The sequence below is a fragment of the Purpureocillium takamizusanense genome, chromosome 2 (genome assembly GCF_022605165.1).
Source record: "Purpureocillium takamizusanense chromosome 2, complete sequence".
Taxonomy (NCBI): Eukaryota; Fungi; Ascomycota; class Sordariomycetes; order Hypocreales; family Ophiocordycipitaceae; genus Purpureocillium; species Purpureocillium takamizusanense.
The window spans coordinates 5649925-5665600 of record NC_063069.1 but is presented as its reverse complement, the minus strand read 5'-3'; the positions used below and the strand labels follow the sequence as shown (position 1 = coordinate 5665600).

Sequence of the window (15676 nt, the reverse complement as noted above, 5' to 3'; positions counted from 1 at the left end):
TTCACTCGGAACAAAGCAGCCAACAGTACATCTGCTCACCAGCGGATAATGCGTGCTCTATGCTGAATACAGGGCGTAGTCCGTGCCAAGGGGAAGCTTTGCGCCCAATGAAGAAAATCTCTCTGCTTTTCGATGGCAGCTCGTCAGCCACAGCTTGGCAGAGCCTCTTGTTGACCCTCTGTGTCTCAGCGGTCCGATGATCCGATGACGGCAGCAGCCACAATGAGCTGCCGTTGGCGCTGGCACCAGCTGGCCCACAAACAAGTGACTACCCCGCATACTATGTAATAATGCCACATGGGGGTTGTTGCCGAACACACAGGAGCGCAGTGCGTTGTGTCACTTTCATGTCCTCCCGCCTCCGGGTTTCAGCACTACCACCACCAGACTGTGAGAGGACCACAAAGACAAGAAATGCCCTACCAGGTCAAAGGGAGCAAAGCTTGTTCGATATGCCATAAGAAAAAGGTCAGAATCCGCCCTTTGAAACAGAGACGGCGCTGCTCACCTACTCCATGTAGATCAAGTGTGACCTGGCAAGAGGTGGCCAGCCATGCACCAACTGCAGGCTCGGCAATCACGCATGCAGGTCCGCAACCATGACCATTTGCGCGATTCTTCCCTTCACTGGCATCCTGACATCTCTACCAGACCGCATCAAAGGAAGCGCAAGCGTTACACGCTGAGTCCCAGCCCTCGGGTCTGTGACGGTCCAGAGCCATGCACGCCAAACACATCTGGCGCCACTGGGCTCACGGTAACCTCAGACGTCAACACCACAGGTCTCCATCACGTTGCAGCACAGGCCGTGTCGCCGCGTTCCCCAGACACGCAGGACTCAATCGCTCCGAAAGCTTGCGAGATACCGAGCGTCGGTAGGAGCTATGATGGCCGAAGCGAGTATCTAGGAGACCAGGTGCCGTTCATGGAGCCTCTGCAGGCATCCCATAGTGGCCTGGACACAGTACATGGGCTTCCACACCTCGACATTCGGTTCTTGACACTCAGAAAGGCTTTTGATCTCCCATCTCGAACAATGCGTGAAAGTCTCATCGACGCTTTCATGGAGCATTGCCACCCGTGGACCCCAATAGTCGAGAGACGTTGGTTGGAAGAAACGGCCCAGCGCCGACCATCGCTGTTGCTGCTGCAAGCCGTGTTTCTGGCTGGAAGCCGAGTTTTGTCGAGTCCGCTCGTACACACATCATCATCATCACCCGAGTTCTACGACAGGGCGAGAGCGCTCTTCTTCCATGGACACGAGAAGAACACCACCCTTGCCATCGTTGCCGTGTGCCTTTTGCAGTGGTGGAACCCGACCGGGCCCGAACGGTTCTCGGTCAACACGAGCGGCTTTTGGGTACGCATCGGCGTTGAGCTGGCCTACCAGGTGGGACTTCACAAGGAGCCGGCAGACGGGCCCTTTAAAAGCTTTCGGCGTCGGCTGTGGTGGACGTTGGTTGTAAGTGTAGACGGATACCAGACTTGCTTCAAGGTCGAAGTCGGCTCTTACTGACCACGTCGGCGGCGCAGATTCGCGATAGCATCATCTCAGTGGGGACTGGTCGACCAAGGACGATCCACCTCGAAGACAGCACGATGAAGCCACCGAGCCTGGAAGACTTTTCCGTGCAAAATATCCAAGCTCGCTTGTTCATTGCATATGCGTCCATTTGCAGACAAATGGGAGACATAGCCGAGGCCCACAGGCGACACGCCCTCACTCCCTCGACAAGACAACGTTTCGAAGATGCCTTGTTTCGGTGGCTCAAGCAACTACCCCAACAGCTGCATATTGTCCACCAGCGCGATGGAGCACAGACGCTCGCACCGTACAGCTTTGAAGCCCGCCAGCTCGCGGTCCCTTACTTTGTTTCGCTCGCTTTGCTCAACCGGAAACCGAAAGCGCAGGCATCCGCTCCCACTATTTGTCTAGTCGCGTCCTCGTATGTCGTGGCGATTATTGAGGAGTTTATTTGCCGGGATCAACTGCGCCATCTGGGACCAGTCTTCACCTTCTATGCACTCGTTACTGGCCTGAACCAACTCACCTCATTTCGCTACGGGTCTTTGCAAGGGACGGCGGAGCATGAGTTCAATGTGGTCAAGGTAGCACTCGAGGAGCTTGGCAAGCGTTGGGGTTCGGCCCACGGAGCACTTCGAGGACTGATCAGAGCCAAAGAAGCAGTTCAACAGCAGCCGCGCCTCTCCAGACAACCACCCATCCTATCTCCGGAAGAGACCGTCTTCTTCACAAACTTTGGCCCTGAGCTGTGCAGGATGTGGGAAATAGGCTTTGGGATTGCGACGAGTCACGGAGACACCGCTGCCGCTGTCACACCCAGAGATTCGAAATCATGGGATTTCACCACGACGGCTGATGACGACATTTCGCATCAGCTCCAAACTCCAGACTTGGTCCAGGGCCCAAAACCCCCCTCAAGCTCCATAGAACTTCGCCAAGGAGCTTTGGTGGATGTGTCTGCATGCGGGTACGAAGACATGACCCAATTTGAGGATCCTTTGGTACCGTCGGAGGGATTCTGGTTGTTTGAGGATCTGGAACTGCCCACCTTGTTATCGGATCCGTTTGTTCCCTGAGCGGGCAGGATGTATGCAGGCATTTCTCGGCGTGAAATACCCCGAGGCCGGTGTAGATTCTGCACCTCTCACAAAGATGCCCTACAAATTGTACCTAAATAGCGGCGAGCGATCGTCCATCTGTTCCAGTTCCTCAGCGGAGTGTTTTGATCGGACTTCATCCTCACTCATCTCCGCTCTCCTCTTATTAATGCGCCAATATGTCACCTCCAAGATCAGGGACGAGGCAACACCGGCGCCTGCAATCGCCAGTGATGTGCCAAACCCAGTTGGATACTTGGGCTTCTCGCGATCCAAGTAAATGAAGCTTCCAATAACTCCCCCAATGCTGCCAATCATGACCATCAATCCCACGCCCATCGCCCTCTTCTGAGGCCCAAGGTTGTTGACCGTCCAAGCGCTGACACCCGGGGGAATAGGGTACAGCCCGGCGCAGGCTAGATGTACCGCAAAGTAACACAGTGGGACGTTGCTCTTGATATGTTCCGCTTTGGCCACAAGAATTGCATACGCGACAATGAGTGTAATCTGCGCGCCGACAATAAACGGCATTCGCCACTTGAGTCGGTCGGCGAATAGTGAGGCGACGAGACCCGAGATTGCGCCCACCGTGTACGGCCTGCGACATGTCAACATAGTGCCCCCTTTTCGGATCTGTCAGAACCCACGGAATGGTGAGCAGCTGGGCATTGGAGGACGTGAACCCCATGTTCGTGATGATTTGCGGCATCGTGAACTTTAGAGCATAGTTGGGCACGGTATTCGACATGAACACCATGCCCAGATAGTACAGCTGCCAGTCCTTGATGACCTTCCATAGTGTCTGTGCCTCCACCTTATGGCTTGTGCCAACGGATCTGCCGCGGTACTTGATGTGGTTGAGCTCCAAGAAGCGGATCTCGTCGGCCGTCAACCATCTATGCGAGAGGGCAGGTGAGTCGGGCAGGAGAAAGAGGCTGACTGCCCCCGCAACGACGGAGGCTATGCCTTCAAGAATAAAGATCCACCTCCATCCTTCATAGCCTCCAGCGCCATTCATCTTGGCGATAAGGTACGCCAGCAAGCCGGAAAAGGCACCAGACGCCGCGCTGGCCGTGTAGAAGATGGCAATACGGGTCTGTGTCTTGTGCGGTGGGTACCACTGACCGACAATGTAGTTTGCCCCGGGAAAGAATCCAGCCCTGCACTTCATGTTAGGAAGGTCTGGAGGGTAGGGAAATAGTGAGACGACGTACTCAAAAACGCCGAGGAGAAATCTGGTTGCGCAGAGCCCTCCAAAGTTCCGAACAACTCCCGTGAGAGTCATAACCACGCCCCAGCATATGACGAGGGACCCAATATAGATAGATGGTCTCTTGAAGTTGCTGAGAATATAGTTGCTTGGGATATCTGTTTGGGTCAGCCAGAACTAGTTTGACACGATGCCAGGAGCTCCACTGACCGAAAATGACATATGATACGAAGAAGACCGCCAAGGCAACATTGTAATCCGTGCCACTCATCCCCAAGCTCTTCTCGAGTCCCTCAATCTTCGCATTTCCTAGAGCGATAAACTCGGTTATCAGGGCGAAGCCGTGACCACGTGGAGAAAACAAGGCGCACCGATATTGGCCCGGTCGATGATGGCCAGCAAGTACAGGATGCTCAATGCCGGTACTAGACGCCAATCGAGCTTTCCATGGTCAGAACATTGCTGCGCATGTCTTGTTTCGGTGTTTCACTACCTTTTGGTAAATTTTGGCCTCTTGCTTCGCCGACACAGTGTCTAGGAACTCCTGGTCCACTGCGCTAAGGTCAGGGACAGCCGATGTCGGCGCGGGCTTCTCAAGATGGGACACATTGTCCTTGAACATGACGATCTTTTGCCTTTGGTGTTTTTATAAAGCTGCTGAACTGCGTGAAGCTGAATCTGTTTGAGATGGCTGTCTAAGAAAGGGGCCCTTGTTATGTATGCGCTACTCTTTTGTCATATTGGTCAACGCCGGTGGTCGGCTCCATGAGAATCGCCGCGACAGTGTGACCGCGATTCCTGGCTGTAGTGGACGGATATTGGCCGGCGTTTGTTGCTGGCAGTAAGCCCCTGTGCACCCCCAGACTTCGGAGCTTTGTGCGGGGTATCGTGGAAAATCTCCAGATTGCCGCGACTGTGGTCTAACGACGCGCGGGGAAGGCGAGAGCTAAGGTAATCGGTGGGCTTTGCCGCGAGTCGGGCAAGGGCATCTCAAGTAGCCTGGCCATAGCTGACAGCAACCGGAGACCATGTTCATCTCCGCGCTCTTACGGCTTATGCGTGTGTGGCTGTGGTGTTGAAACGAGCGAGTACGAGATACGAAGTACGTTGGCTGGAAGCGAACAACAATTGGGCTTGGGGTGGGAAACTACAAAAGTACAAAATCCATGAAAAAAAAAACATGGTAGTAGCGACGTTGTGCACAGGCGATGTCGGCATCCAGCGACGGTGCTGTGATGACCTCGATGCCGATGATGCTGCGGGGAGCCACCGGATGCGTGGGGAGTGGCCTTGGCGGCGCACAAGCCCCTGCGAGCCGAGCCCTGGCGCGCCGGACTTGGGGATCGGGGCCGGGGCGGGCGGCCTCGTGAAAGTTGAGCGCGGCGACGGCATACTCAAGAGCCGCCTGGTAACGGCGGCGTGAGGGGGATATCACATCTCCACACAGCTCGCCCGGCGCCCAGCCATTTAAGCTCTTTAAGATCCGCCAGTCTTAGCTCTATGGCGATATGCATAGCCTACCTAGCAATATAGCTATTATCTCTCTTGACTGACTAGACTAACCGTACTATTACCATTATATTATAGCGTTCGCTACCCCCGCTCTAGCTTCTTAGCTAAAATACTAATACTTTAGAGCTAAATTACTTAATAATAGAGGGATATATAAATATAGGAAGACCTATATTCTAACGTTAAAGCCTAGATTCTAGACTTCTTAATTTAAGTAAGTTTATAGCGTTCGCTACCCCTACTCTAGCTCCTTAGCTAAAATACTAATATTTTAGAGCTAAATAACTTAATAATAGAGAGATACGAAGATATAAGGAGACCTATATTTTAGAGCCTAGACTCTAAGCTTTTTAATCTAGATCTTTTAGTCTAAAAGTCTCTATAGTTCTTACGTAATTATCTATAAAAGGACGATATTCCTCTTAAAAAAAAGAAAAGAAGTATAGACTCTTAACCTAATTTTTCCTAAATAATTCTAGTCCCTTTTATATAACTTATTAAAATCGCCTTTAAAAGCGGATTTAAATAATAGCGGCATAAAGGGGATATTATATCTCTATATAGCTCGCTTAATACTTAACTATTTAAGCTCTTTAAGATCTATTAGTCTTAGCTCTATAGCGATATATATAGCCTATTTAATAATATAGCTATTATCTCTCTTAATTAATTAAACTAACTATATTATTACTATTATATTATAGCGTTTACTACCCTTACTTTAGCTTTTTAGCTAAAATACTAATACTTTAGAGCTAAATTACTTAATAATAGAGGGATATATAGATATAGGAAGACTTATATTCTAACGTTAAAGCCCGGATTCTAGACCTCTTAATCTAGGTAGGTTTATAGCGTTCGCTACCCTCGCTCTAGCTCTTTAGCTAAAATACTAATATTTTAGAGCTAAATAACTTAATAATAGAGAGATATAAAGATATAAAGAGACCTATATTTTAGAGCCTAGACTCTAAGCTTTTTAATTTAGATCTTTTAGTCTAAAAGTCTCTATAGTTATTACGTAATTATCTATAAAAGGATAACGTTCCTCCTAAAAGAAAGAAAAGAAGTATAGACTCTTAACCCGATTTTTCCTAAATAATTCTAGTCCCTTCTATATAACTTATATATTATTTAAATCCGCTTTTAAAGGCGATTTTAATAACTTCTTTATATACTTAATATTACTTTATCTATCCTAAAACTAAAACTGATTCCAATTTATATCTCACTTTCTAAATACCTAATCTCTCCTATAAAACCACTACTATATTCAAAATGCAATATATTACTGCTATCCTTACCCTCGCCAGTACTGCTTTCGCCCTTCGTATCGGGAATAGCTGCCAGATCGGTCAGGTCGCCGTCTGTGCTAAGCAGAATCCCGGTGGCAATATCACCCTTAGCCTACTTAATAGCCTAGGTGTGTGCGCTAGTGGCGACGTTTATTGCTGTTACTACGATAATATTAAGCAGGTAAGTAATAATAGCCCCTCTTTACTCCTATAATTTAGCTATTTAGCTAACAAAACTTAAATAGAGTGGCTTAGTTAATATTAACCTTAACGCACAATGCTCGCTTATTTCTATAAATTAGGCGACAAGTCCTAAATCTCTATATTATATTCGTAATTAAGGGTGCTTAAAGTTTTTAAGGGTACTATATTGGTGAGAGAAGGCGTAGGAAAGAACTACAGTGGAGAGAGACGAAGGAAAGGGGGGGGCCCGAGAACAAAAATGGCCAGGGGTAAAAGGGAGCTACAAGGATAAGACTATAAGGACAACTATAAAGGAAGGAAGCCTTCCTAGTTAGAGAGGACTCGTCACGCCTCTTCAGTCATAGCCGACAATACTCTCTTTTGCCCCATTCTTATACTTTAGATATAAGCATGCATCATTGATATAAGTATCTCGCGTCGTCGCGGATAGCCGTATAGTTTTGTGTACTATCGCAAATACGGATATCCGACGCCCAAGACCATTTGATCAGAGCTTAACGGCCTTTCTGCCATACTAATATATTAACATATAGGAGTCCTTGCATTATAACGCGCTGGGTAGAGACAGGAAGAGCACGAAGGGAACGCGCTCCGCGGTTTGGTGTCTTTCTCGCCCCAACACAGTACTAAAAGAAAAAAAAATTGCTTAAGGAACGACTAGGGATATTAAAGGAATAGTAATGCTCTTAATACTTTATCTTTAAGTATATATATTAATATACTTACCACTCTTTTGACTTAGGTGTTTTTATAAAGCTGCTAAAATGCGTAAAGCGGAGCCCATTCGAAATGGCCGTGTAAGAAATGGTCCTGTCCCTATTATATATGCACTAACCTTTGGTCATTTTGTTCAACGCCCGTTGTAACGGATCACTCGCCAGATATCAGTTTAGTAGTCAGGTAAGAGAAGCAATAGTGTAGTCGGACGAGCGTAGGGGTGATAGTATTGCAAGACTGAAGCTTGTAGGTTCAAGCTTCTAGTTCGCTAGCTGAACGGGCTCTAATACCCCGTGGTTCGGGCGCGTCACGTGCGTGACCCAATTCACTGTCTATGTTCGCATGCGACAGTGCGTTCATTACACCCGTGGCTGGCTCCATGAGGATCGCCGACACAGGGTGAGCCCGCGACTCGTGGCGGCAGTGGACGACTGTTGACCGGCGTTTGTTGCTGGCAGTGAAGGATTGGGCTTGGGTGAGCCACTGCAAAAGTACAAGATCCATGAAACATGGTAGTAGCCACGGTGAGATGGGCATGCGCACGCACAGGCGGTGTCGGCGTCCAGCGACGGTGCCGATGACCTCGACGTCGATGCTGCGGGGAGCCGCCGGATGCGTGTTGCAGTGGCCATGGGAGTCTTGGCCCGCCGGACGGACTTGGGGTTGGGGGGCCGGGGCCTCGCGGAAGTTGAGCGCGGCGACGGCATGACAGGCCTCATCACCGCGACGGGGTGGATGTCATGTTGGACTGGTCTAGCTCGACCCATCCATCAGTCAAGATGGTCGACGCGGTGCATGACACCATCGATCGGATCGGTCTGGGCAGGCCAGACCATGGATCATTTGGATATGGACAGACGGCGCAGCCTGACATTGACAGGCGGAGTTTGGTGGCGGGCTGATGAGAGTCGCCACTGCGTGCGCTTGTCCATGAGTGACGCGGCCACCGCGCATGCTCGCCTCGTCGAGGACACGCCTACTATAATAACGGGCGCAATGGCGGCGTGGGAGCGAATCGAATCGACAGGGGCTGTCCCCCCCCCGGTACGGTATCCGCAGGTGGAACACGCACGAGTGCCCTCGAGATTGTGCGTCGGTCGGCAGGCACCCGCATTTCAGGAAGACGCAAGTTGCTCCGCAGTAACTACCTAGTACCTAACGTTAGTAACTTATTAGTCGCCGCAGGCAGTGGCAGCCATTCATCTGCCCCTCATCAGTCAACAGAGTTCGACTGGCAGCCGCAGAGGAGACAGTTGTGGCTGTGCCGGGTACATACGAAAAGCAACTACCTTAGGTACCTAGGTATTAACGAAGCAATCGCGGCTGGATGCCATCACATGCCGGGGCTCGCTCCCCAACATGTATGGATTGTGGAAACGAATCTAATAATAAGAGAAAAGCATCGACGCTGATGAAAGGCCTCCCTCCCGCCGACGTTGGACTTGTGCAAGTACAAAGTACGTACCTGGTACCTACCTAAAGCGCACAGCCACAGTTGCTGCGCCACACCACACGTACGTACTTCAGCTGCTCCGGGTGCCACTTGTTTGACCCGCCAAGACAAAAGATACTTGCCGCTTTTGTGGCGCCCTCCGCCCCCCGAGAAGCGACAACAAGTCGACGACTCGACCGGCATCCATCCATCCCCAACCCTCTTCGATGGGGACCTGTTCTGGTGACGACAGCAAACCGGCCCCGTTCCTGGTGGCGCACACGGCACTATCCTTGACCCTGCCATCTATGGCTTCTGCCTTGTCTTGTGTGCATCGAGTCACACGCGTGGCTCGCCGCCGCGCAACTCGCCCCGTCCACGACGAGGCCGCCGGCCATGGCGAATCACGGCTCGGCCTCGGGCCGTATAAAAGGGTGATGACGACGGCCGCTCCGCGAACACGCATGGCATAACTGTCCCCCCTTCCTTCGTCCGTCACATCCCTACCATGGGCGCCTTGTTCGTCACCTCGCCCGCCAGCAGCACCACTCTCATCTCGCGAGACGCTGCTGCCCAAGCCATGTCCGCACCCTCCATCGACGCCTCGCTCGACACGCAGGGCCTCGCCAGCGAACAGCGCGGCCTGCTCGATCTCATCGACAAGCTGCAGTTTGCCCAGCTCGACAATGTGAAGCTGCCCCAGATCGTCGTCGTCGGCGACCAGTCCGCCGGCAAGAGCTCCGTGCTCGAGGCCCTCACCGGCACGCCCTTCCCTCGCGACGCCGGCGCCTGCACGCGGTTCGCGACCGAAATCCGTCTACGGAGAGCAAAGGAAGCGACGCTCAAAGTCTCCATCATCCCCGACAAGAAGCGCCCTTGGGCCGAGCAGGACAAGCTCCTGCGCTATGGCGGCGACGTCACCGGCGACACGCCCTTTGACGCCATGATGCGGGACGCCACGGAGCTCATCGCACCCCGCGAGATGCCTGGTCGCTTCGCCGCCCGCGATATCCTCGTCGTCGACAAGAGCGGCCCGGACATGCCTCTTCTGACCCTTGTCGATTTGCCCGGCCTCGTCCGCGTCGCCAACCGCGACCAGTCCGAGGCCGACATCCAGACCATCGAGGCGCTCTCGGACCACTACATGAAGAGCTCCCGCACCATCATCCTCGCCGTCATTGGCGGCAACAACGACTACGTCCAGGCGCCCATCCTCAAAAAGGCCCGCCACTTCGACCCCCGCGGCTCCCGCACCATCGGCGTCCTCACCAAGCCCGACATGACGGAGCGCATCGGCCTCGAGGCCAAGTTCCTCGAGCTCGTTGCCAACAAGGACCGCGAGAACAACTTCAAGCTCGGCTGGTTCGTCCTCCTCAACCCGGGCCCCGGCGAGCAGTGGCTGGCGCCCGAGGAGCGCGCCGCCCGCGAGGCCGACTTCTTCACCCGCGGTCGCTGGTCCGCCCTCCCGCCGCAAATGTGGGGGATCGCCTCGTTGCGCCAGACGCTCAGCACGCAGCTGCAGCGGCACATTGGCCGTCACGTCAAGACTCTGCGCCGCCAGATCCAACAGGCCCTAGAGCGCTGCGACGGCCAGCTGCGCGCCATGGGCTCCGCCAAGGACACGGTCGAGGAGATGCGCTTCGAGATGGGCGAGCTCTTCACCGGGTCCAACAACCTCGTCACGCCCGCCGTCAACGGCAACTACAAGAACCCCTTTGGCGAGAGGTTCTTTGCCCGGCAGTCGAGCCCGCGAGGCACGCCGCCGCACAAGCTGCGCGCCCGCGTCCGTGAGGAGAGCGAGCGCTTCGCCCGGCAGTTTCGCCAGCACGGGCGTCGCATCAACTTTTCCGTCTCGCCCACCACCACCGGCAACAGCTCAGACAGCGATGGTGGCAACGGCGGCAGCAGCATCAGCAGTAACAACCTGCTGCCCCCCGGGGGCCTCGTCGGCGGCCAGAGCAAGCGCGACTTTGCGCTCAACGAGGTCGAGCCTCTGCTGCGGCAGATTCGCGGCAACGAACTGCCGCTCGACTCGAACCCGCGCGCGCCCTACATCCTCTTCCAAGACTACTCGCGCAACTGGCCGGTGCTGGCGCAGGAGTACAAGGACAACCTGGGCGTCATCTGCAACGAGTTCCTGGCCGAGGTCATCGACCACGTGTGGCCGCTGCGCATGCGCGACCCGCTGCGCTACCACTTCCTCGAGGTCAAGATGCGCGAGCTCATGGACGGCGCCGAGGCGGAGCTCGCGCGCCTCACCGACGACATGGAGCTCGAGGTGCAGCCCTACGACCCCGAGTACGAGGAGCGCCTCATCCGCTGGCGCGCCGAGGCCACGGCCGACGGCGGCTCCTACACCGAGGCCGAGGAGGTGCTCGAGAAGATGCTCATCTACTACGACCTCACGGCCCGCATCTTCACCCGCAATGTCATCACGCAGGTCGTCGAGCGCCACCTGCTGCTCGGCATGCTGCGCCTCTTCAACCCCGTCGAGATCCTGCGCATGCCCGACAAGACGGTCGAGTCCATTGCCGCCGAGAACAAGGAGACGCGGGAGCGCCGCACCGCTCTCCGGGCGCAGAAAAAGGCCATCGAGGAGGCCCGCAGCATCTGCGCCGGCCTCGCCATGCGCAGCGATCTGCGCGCCTCGTACGGCGACGACGGCGACTCGGACGAGTACGTCGCGACCGACGACGAAGATGCCCAGCAGAAGCAGCAGCTGAACCGCACCGCGTCCCATCGTCGCTCCGTCGCCTCGTCCAACCACAACTCCAGCGGCGGCGGCGGCCCACGCAGCGATTCCGTCCGTCGCCCCGTGCCCAGCCAAAACCGTCCCCATCGCCCGACCCTCGACACCGCCGAGGGAGGTCTCAGCCAGCGCACGCCCGCTGCGCCCCCGCAAGAGTCGCGGCACACCACGCACGGCAGCGTAAGCTATGCCGACGTCCCCAACCATCAGCATCAGCAGCAGCCGCGTGAGTGGGACTCGGCGTACTACGCCACTGCCGCCAGCAGCAGCACCACGCAGCAGGCACCCGGCCACGCTCCCCCGCCGCCGCCACCTCCCCGCCCCCAAAAAGTGGGCTTCGACGACGCGCCGGATCGGTACTACGACACGGCAGCAACGCAGCGAGGTGATGGTGCCGCATCCCCTGGCCAGACGAGGCGGGAGAGCGCGCGGTCGCGGCTGACGTCGGCCATGAGACTTGGCTCCTCGTGAGGCATGAGCGTGGTTGGCGGATAGTCGCATGAGTCCAATGTTCGGAGTTTTGAGGCGTGATCATGTATATACCAGAGAGTACTGCGTCCATTTGGCTGGATTGGGGTTCATCATCTGTCACGATAACGGCCTGGCTCAGGCGTGGAATCGGCATCATGTAATCTAGATGGTGTAGAGAATTCTTTCTCAATACCATTGATGGCAAAGCAAGTATCTAAGCTGCCAAGATGGAATGAACAGCACCCCACGACTCCACCAGCGTCACGAGTCCTGCTCGACAATAGACCGCAGCCTGCCATGCAGCTCCGCCTGGTGTGATCTACCTTGTGCGTCTCTGTAATTCTCCAAGACCTCGCGCCTCATCACCCGCCGCGGCGCCCTCCGGCCCGTAAACAGCTCGAACTGCGCGAAGCCCTGCTCCGGTAGCAGGTCTAGGCCGTCCATGGCGACCCAGCCGCGCGAGGCGGCGTTGCGCGCCTGTGCTAGCAGGGGCGTGTTGAGCGTCTTGTACCCGAGCTCGATGACGACGCCACCGGTCTGGTGGCCGAGCCATTGCGCGGGAAGCTTGAATTCGGGTGACGGGGTACTTCCGATGGGGTGGGTAGGGATGCAGGAGATGATAATGGACGGCAGCCGACAGTCCGACGGCCACGTCTCGTCCAGGGATCGGAGAACGCGAAACTGCGTTTCGGGACCGTTGCTGAGCAGCTCAAAATCCTTCTTCTGGAGCAACTGCCGAAAGTGGGCCACCATCTTCTCCGCGTTGGCGGGTGTCCTGTTGAAGATGGCAATGTTCTTGACACCCACCTGCAGCATGGCATATGTCGCAGCGCGGGCCATGCCGCCGGCGCCGATAATCAGGCCCCACGTAGATGACCGCACTGCATTGGCGGGAGACAATCCGCGCCGGATGCAAGCGCGGACGCCTATCCAGTCTGTGTTCTCTCCGTAGAGAGCCTGGACCGGACCAGCCCGATTGACGCCGCGGAAAAGGTTGGCGCCCGTGGGAATCGACCCGTCTGGATTGAGCTGTCGGATGGGAATGAGCGTGTTGACGGCGCCAATGGCCTGGGCGTGCGGACTGAGCGAATGCGTGAGCGTGATGACCTCTACTTTGAACGGCAGGCCAACCGACGCTCCGCCAAAATTGGGATCCTGGAGCAGCTGCCTGACGCCGCTCAGAGAGGCACTCGAAAATGGCTCGTAGCGGTGCGGTATACCACAGGCGACCAAGGCTGCGTTGTGCATCGCGGGGGACATGCTGTAGCCGACATTGGCACCAAACACGTACAGCTTCATCGAGTCGTACACAAAAGACGAGTACAGGGCCGTCGTGGCCTCTTTGGCGGTAATGTAGGGGAAGGGCGCCTGCCCTGCGTTGCTCGGGTCGACGGGCTTCGCCGCCACGAGTGTGAGGATAGGGTTGAAACATGTTGAGTGGCGCCCAATGGGCCCCGAGTTGTACGCAATGAGCGGTATTCCACTGCCATCCAATAAAGAGATCCTGGCACGCAGACGCGAGATGGCGAAGTTGTCTTGCGTCGACGTCGCAAAGCGCACCAGGCGAACCATGTCGCACCCCATGCGGCAGGCCTTTTGATACCACGACAGCCATGCCGGCGAGTCCCAGGGCTGTGTGTCCGTGGATGTAAAGTAGTTTCCCACGAGCTTGGAGCGCCGCGTGGCAGACATGATCCTCGAAATGTCAACGGTGTCCAGGCGGAGGTCGACGGTGAGCATTTCCGGTGCCAGGCAGAGGGCGTGCGCCAACAGGTCCAGATAAAGGCGCAGCACCCTGTCCATGGTTTGCTCGGGCAGCTTGATGTGCAGCAGAATCGGCAGCATTGTGCTTCTCCGCACGATGGCAACAGCCTCGGTGATGTCGTTGGCAATCACCGGGAACAGGTCTTGTATTGCGCTGTCACCTCTTGCCACCACAAGACTGTTGACGAATATCTGCACAGCGTCCACGCCGATGGTAGAGTCGTGCCACTCAGCCTGGCCGCTTAGCACATCTCGCATATCCAGGGACAGCGCATACGTGAATTGTCGCTCCTCGGGAGAAATGCTCGCCAGCGGGAAGGCTGATTCAAAGAATGGTATCGTCCCCGCCGGGTAGATGAGGGACAGAAACTTGAGGAAGTGCCTTTCTGCTTGTTGCAAGGCGAGATGCGGCGGTGGTGCCGCTGAAGTCGCACCGTCCTGCTCCTCTGGATCCCGCGATGTGGTATGGATCTCTGAGACATTGAAGAACTCGAGGTTGGTACATGTGCGAAAGTACAGGTTGGTCATGTTCAGTAGATTCTGGGCCTTGGCCTTGTCCGCAATTCTGAGATAGTCCTGAATGGCATCGACACTGCGAACGACATGCACGACGGGGTTTGTGGCGGCGAAACGACGCAGCAAGTTTTGAATGCGGCGCTCCATCCAAGAGCAAACAACAATGGCGCCAGTGAGGTTCTGGCGCAAAACGTCCTCGAGCACCTCGGCCTGTCTCGCCTGGCATTCGTTTGGACCGTTTTCCAGTTTGAACCCTGCGCTGGAGAAGCTCGTGGTACGTTGAAACGCAGTCTCCATGTCGATGATTCGTTTCTTCAACGCGGATGCCGCCATGATGGCCAATGTAGACTTGCCAGCGCCGCGAACGCCGACGATGACGATGGAGGCAGCGGACGTGAAGAGAGGGATGTCGCCCCTGACAGGGCGAAGCGGCGGCGTCGGCGTCCTTGAGGCGCTTTTGAGACCATGAGATGGTCCGGGACGGTGTCGCGACCTGGCGTTAGAGTCGCTGGAGGCGCCGGGGGAGACGCCGTCTCGGGTCATCATGGCCGCGAGGGATCTCTTGACGCCGGCCATGGTGTCGCTTCAATCCGTGCAGCGACAGTCATCTTCCGCGACCAGCGGCGGCGCTGCGAAGGTGTCGAGAAATGCCGAGTGGAAGGAAGGGATGGATGGATCAATTGGATGCCTTTAGGCACCGCGGCCGCGCGAGCGATAGAAGTGCCTTATTTAGGGAGCCGCCGCGGGGAGGCGCCTGCCACTGCTCAGCTGGCGAGATTGTCTGTGGAAACCGCGATGGGGGCGTCAATGGTGGCACGGCAGGCGCAGACCTGCTAGTAGGCAAGGCCAGGCCCAGATCCAGCCCAGTGGATGAGGGTTTATCCGGCGCCTTCCGCGCCCGCCCTCAGGTCATTTTGGGGCGGCCCCTCCAATCCATCGTCCCACCCCAGATTTGCCTCCCGTCTCCAGCTTCAACAGCCAGTCTGCCTGCCGCGTTGGCGAATGACGGCGTCGTCGTTACCGACTTGCACACATCCATACCAAGACAGCGGCTCCTCGCCAGGGGGCGCGACGTCAAAATCGCTCCGTCGCCGCCTGGCTCGACAACCAAGAAGCGCCCTCCTTCCTCTTCCTCGTCTTTTTCCGCTGGGGCCTACCTCATGGGGGGACGACGATGAAGCCGG

At 55.7% G+C, this 15676-nt stretch overlaps 4 protein-coding genes across 4 annotated transcripts; 2 read left to right on the top strand and 2 right to left on the bottom strand.

Moving 5' to 3' along the window:
- The first annotated feature begins 543 nt into the window (after nucleotides 1–543).
- JDV02_003526 (uncharacterized protein) lies at nucleotides 544–2752 on the top strand. Its single transcript, XM_047984657.1, has 3 exons — nucleotides 544–589; nucleotides 652–1462; nucleotides 1534–2752. The coding sequence occupies exons 2-3, from the start codon at nucleotides 926–928 to the stop codon at nucleotides 2599–2601; spliced, it is 1605 nt and encodes a 534-aa protein (XP_047840631.1). The 5' UTR covers nucleotides 544–589; nucleotides 652–925; the 3' UTR covers nucleotides 2602–2752.
- JDV02_003525 (uncharacterized protein) lies at nucleotides 2683–4585 on the bottom strand (the record flags this gene model as incomplete). The annotated part of the gene is made up of 6 exons (XM_047984656.1): nucleotides 4326–4585; nucleotides 4204–4273; nucleotides 4043–4141; nucleotides 3837–3990; nucleotides 3270–3782; nucleotides 2683–3220 (listed from the first exon to the last, which is right to left on the bottom strand). The coding sequence occupies exons 1-6, from the start codon at nucleotides 4452–4454 to the stop codon at nucleotides 2683–2685; spliced, it is 1503 nt and encodes a 500-aa protein (XP_047840630.1). The 5' UTR covers nucleotides 4455–4585.
- A 4015-nt stretch (nucleotides 4586–8600) lies between these two features.
- Nucleotides 8601–12853, top strand: JDV02_003524 (uncharacterized protein). The gene is made up of 3 exons (XM_047984655.1): nucleotides 8601–8689; nucleotides 8750–9074; nucleotides 9128–12853. Exon 3 carries the CDS (start codon nucleotides 9501–9503, stop codon nucleotides 12210–12212), a length of 2712 nt encoding a protein of 903 aa, XP_047840629.1. The 5' UTR covers nucleotides 8601–8689; nucleotides 8750–9074; nucleotides 9128–9500; the 3' UTR covers nucleotides 12213–12853.
- On the bottom strand, nucleotides 12361–15198 carry JDV02_003523 (uncharacterized protein). Its single transcript, XM_047984654.1, has one exon. The coding sequence runs from the start codon at nucleotides 15066–15068 to the stop codon at nucleotides 12474–12476; it is 2595 nt and encodes an 864-aa protein (XP_047840628.1). The 5' UTR covers nucleotides 15069–15198; the 3' UTR covers nucleotides 12361–12473.
- Between the last annotated feature and the right edge of the window lie 478 nt (nucleotides 15199–15676).